At 30.1% G+C, this 5,303-nt stretch overlaps 1 protein-coding gene across 1 annotated transcript; it reads right to left on the bottom strand.

The window, feature by feature from the left end:
• Positions 1–720: 720 nt before the first annotated feature.
• Smp_157170 (putative histidine kinase) lies at positions 721–4,178 on the bottom strand (the record flags this gene model as incomplete). Its single annotated transcript, XM_018789610.1, has 3 exons — positions 721–1,211; positions 1,329–1,797; positions 3,762–4,178. The coding sequence occupies 3 exons, from the start codon at positions 4,176–4,178 to the stop codon at positions 721–723; spliced, it is 1,377 nt and encodes a 458-aa protein (XP_018655035.1).
• Positions 4,179–5,303: the final 1,125 nt, after the last annotated feature.

The raw sequence follows: 5,303 nt of genomic DNA on the forward strand, positions 1-5,303 counted from the left end.
AGGTTAGTCTTAGGCAGGAAAGAATACATCGATTCTAATGAAATAGCACAGCTAGGATGACTAGGTTGATTACATACAAAGGATTTTCATCATTATTCACGCTTTTTTTAAACATTTTTTTGAATACGTTCGATAGTCTAAAGCCAGCATTTAAATTTAGTTGACGTGAGATAAATATAAAACTTTGTATGGCTTGCGCAATCGATCTGGTAATGGATTTCTGGTCTAGCTTCAATTGACTCACGCTTTCAACTATGAAAATAATTAAATGTAATTTTTCTTTACAAATTTTATCATCCAAGAAGAAATGACATTCGAAAAGAAAGAAGGTCACTTTTATTTCTTACTGTTTATCAATGTGTATGATTTCGATATCACTGTTTGTTATAAATTGCTATAAAATATAGATTTTACATGTGTCTAACAAACAGTGAAACACATTGATATTTATTGCAATCGTGTTTTTTTATTTTAAAAATTCAATGTAGACAAATTTGTAAATAATAACATATTTAAAAAGGATCGAAACGAAAAGAAACTATTAGAAAGGGTATAAATCTGATATAGATATACCAAAAGAAATTTATCTACCTGGCTATGATGATCTTTTGTTTTTATATTTTTGAAGAAGCTACGAAATAAAAACTATTTTTCATAAATGAATACAATCAGTTTCGATGCTATTATTTGAAAGACATGAGGAAAGCATATATATAAATATTAAACAGGCGTAGCTGGTGTCTCAGCAGTTGGTGTAAGTTTCACAGAATAGTCAATAAGTGTTGAAATATTGTTATTATCTTCTGTATCCACAATATTTATATGGTCAACAGTAGCAACAGTATCATCATGATCATCATTTGCTCGAAGTAACAATAGACGACAATATTGTCCAAGTAATGGACTATCACTAGGTGGACATGATTTTAATAAATAATCTGGAATAATATTACACACATTATTTTGAAATAGTAATTGTGAATTATTCGTAGTAATAGTAGCAGAAGTAGTCGAAGTAGAAGTAGATGAAGATAATGATGATGATATTGACTTTGATGAATTCAATGTTTCACGTAATTTATTTGTTTTGATCAGGTTATCTAATTTAGGAATAACATTTGTAAAAGATGAAGCTAACGAAAGACTAGATGGTCGTTTTGGTGTTTGTTGTTGTTGTTGCTGTAAGGATGATATTGAAGACGAAGATGAGGCTAATGGTGATGAATGAGTTACAGTATTTGAATTAATTGTTGTATTGAAATGTGTCAATGATGGTAGAAAGAATGAATTATTATTATTATTATATTGTGAATAATCTGTATGCATACTTATAGGTCTTGATTGTCTTAATCGTATATCATTAACATGCTTATTTTGTACACAATACAAAGATGTTACATCGGATTGCAACCCAGTATAATCACCGGAATCACTATGTTCATACATTGATTGTATCATTATATTTTGAAGATTACTATTATTATTTGACTTATTATTATTGTTAAATGGAAAAGAATTTGGTAGTGAACTATTAGATAATCGAGTTGTTGGTGAACTTCTCGACAGTATTAAACTATTTCTTTGCCTTAGACGATCAGCTAAATTACTTGGTAGATTTGATGGTTTATAAGGTAATAAATGTGACCACCATACTGTGTCATTCTCTGGAGAATTTAGATCACTAACTTCTTTATCAATTAATTTATCAGGTAAATGATTATTCATATTATTATCTAGTGGTTTACAATGAGAATATCTATTTGGATTAGATAATCCACAAATTGTAGTGGAGTATACCTGTAAAGAAAGAAAAAGCGAAAATTAAATCAAATCTGTTTCATTTTTCGGTGTTAACTACTACAAATTCTTTTAAAATATTAACTTTACTCATTAAAGCATTCATTAACGTAATGAATAACACTTAATGATTGTCAATAAATGATAATGATGAATGCATCATTTTGAGATTTTTAAAAGTCACTTAGAGTTTTTTCTTGCTTATATTTAGTACATTTAAATAAGGTTACTCAACAAGCATTAACATAATAGGTTCAGTAAATCAGTTCAAGTCTGAATAACACAATTACCTTGAATGTGTATAAAAGTAAGTTCACTAATCGATTTATATATCTTCATCTTTTTATCATCAAACACTCATGACAGAATATTTGTAAAGAAGAGTGTGTGCGAAATATTTCACAGACAAAATGTTTAGTTTATTTAATCAGATAAATTAATAAAGGTATAGCAAGAATTTAGGTGACAACTCAGTCTTGATACTTCACATTCAGTTGTTAAACTGAAAGAATCGGTTCATTACACCCATCAATTGTTAGATAATTTTATTTTATTTTTTTAATGCACTTCCAACTGTTACATTACTCTGTGGTGTTTCCAATTATTAAACATACATACCAACACTCTCATACCACAGTTTCACTGAAGCTTTTTGTATATACGTTATGATTTTGTAAATTGCAAGTTTATGGGATTTTGGGGCAAGTAGGATTCTTAATATATTCAACCACCTGATTATCCATTGTTGATCTTGACGTGGTTCTAGTAAAATAATGTTTATATTGCGATGGATAAGAACCATAGTCTAAAATTCATGTTTTAAATTATTTATGCTAGCGTACTAACCAAAAACGACTTTTTAAATACGTACTCTGAATAAAGTAAGTTATCTTGAAATAAATTACTTCCTTGATAGTCGCCTGAATTGTTGAGTGACACAACCTAAAATCATCCAAAATAGCCCAAAAGCATTCATTATATACCTAAGTTTCGAGTTCATTATTATACCATAGTTCTGAAATTTCGGTCACATTAATTCCTTTTGAAGTTTACCGGTCGTGTTTAGCTTTTTATGGGGCTGAATATTATGTCCTTAAACACGTTTTTAATTAGCTAACTTCCTATTTCCTTCTCTCAATGTGCAAAGCTCGAAGCGGGACAACCTAACCGAGATACATTCATACCAGATGCCACACTGCCTATGGCTGATTAAAGGAAAGAGTTATTTATAAAAAAGATATTTATAACTAGTTTTATTTGTACAAAATTCAGAATTGTCTCTCCTTTTTTGGGATCTTCAATCAAGAAATGCTAATTGAAGTCATAGCTTTTTACAGTAAAATGAAGTTTACAATGCATATATTTGTTTGGTTAGATATTAATATATATATTACTTAAATATTTTATAAGTTACATGAAACAAACACCCATTCAGTTGATTAATTCATTTAGAGAAGATTAGTCAGATATATACTCAACGGTGAACCAAACACATTATCCATCAAAAATACAAAGACAAAAAAGGATAACAAAAACTACGAAGACAACCATTCATGAATAAGGTTGTGTAAATGAACTGATTTAACCTTGTTTTTATTGTTCAAAATGATACTAATTACTAGATATTTAGGTTATTCAACTCAAGAAACGCAGTATCACCAAAAGCAACCACCTGAGAAAAAAGTCTTGCACATTACTTCAACACTCATCCGAAAATGAAATAGCAGTTTAATCTTGAACCATTAAGTCAGACATCGTTTGAAGGATTATTGGTTAATGAAACTGCTCGTTATTTAAATTTTTCAGTGAAAAAATAAGTCAATTTACACTGATGAACAAATATGGGATAAGTCATTGTTGCACAAATTATGTGAAAAACATTTCTGAAAGTGAATTGGGTATTAAATATCGATCATAAAAGTGATTATGTAATACTTAACAAACATCAACTATTTTAAACATACTTGACTGTTTGGATCTTGTGTAGAGCTGTTTACATTACGAGATGGACTACTACGCGAAGAACATGATGTATCTGTACTATTAATTTCATTTGTCCTGGAAGGCTGATGATCTCTGGCTAAAGAAGTAGTTCTTTGAGGTGGACGTGGAGGACGAAGCACTGCAGCTGAAGATACTGTAGACTCACTAATTGGATGATTTGAAGTAGTTTGTTTCTGACAAAAATTACGAAGATTTGGAAAAGGATCGCGTGAATTGTCATCTTTCTTCAAGAATCTATCATTTTTCAAATTTTCATATCCTATACTATTATACAGTTGAGATAATCGTGAACAATGAAATTCCTGTAAATTACTTAGTAATTTTGTTCTTGTTAAATTATGGTTGAATACAGAATTGTTTAAATATTCTTTTGACATAGATGTACGTTTATTATGCTCTTCTGTATGACCCACTTCTATTGACGGTCTCTTTGGAAATCTATTCAGTAAAATAAAAGCATATCTTATGCGATCAGTTTATCTAGATATAAGAAAGTGTGTATACTTCTATTTCTTTTATTGAAAACACATAAATAATGTTTACCAAAACATTTTAATAGAAGTCATCTCTTGTACAATAAGTTATACGCTAAATTAAGAGACTTCATAAATGATAATGAACAACAACTGATCGAAAAACGTTTTTAAAAACGTGTACAAACTACTCACTACTTTCAAGTAAACATTAACATCAATTCTTTGGACAGATTCTTAGTCAAATGAAATGCATATTGAAGAATACACTCTGTAAGTAGAATTATAACCAATAAATGCACAACCATCAAATTGAAATTATTTTATAGAATGTCTCACTTATTTGAAAATTAACTACACAATGCATTCTATTCTTTTACACGTAATTAAAATCGGATTTGACAGAATTTTATAAAGAAATGTAATATCATCTGGACATTCGCTCCCAGTGATAACGACAGAGATGTATATATATATATATATATATATATATATATATATATATTTATCATTCAAAGATCACAATTAGTAGCTAATAACGTTTTAGGATGGATTTTATGATTTTACATTTTTACTTTGTAGTAATACACAATAAAATAATGTATCAATAAAATGAGATCACGGATAGTGGCTAGCGGTAAAATCCAGAACTCACGTTTCGTCCTATTTGGGATTTTTCAGTTGAATGTACCTACATCCCAGGGTTGATGTTCACTCTGAGACTCGAACCCAGTACTCTTCGTTTCAAAAGTCACCGAGTTATTCACTCAGGTACTGAGTTCTGATACCCAACTTGCCTGTGCAACGGGATGAAGTTTCAACTCTTGAATCTTCCCACTAATCTTTAGGACTGCATTTGATCAATTGAGAACGGTGTTGTGTTCGAGTCCCATGGTGAACATCAAATCTGGGGTGCAGGCACATCCAGCTGACGAGTCCCAAACGAGGTGAAACGCGCGTCCTGGATTCCGCTGCTAGTCACTATCAATCTTTGCTTATAATGCTAGTGAATTAGGGCGATATCAAGGT

This window comes from Schistosoma mansoni, chromosome W (assembly GCF_000237925.1).
Source record: "Schistosoma mansoni strain Puerto Rico chromosome W, complete genome".
Lineage (NCBI taxonomy): Eukaryota > Metazoa > Platyhelminthes > Trematoda > Strigeidida > Schistosomatidae > Schistosoma > Schistosoma mansoni.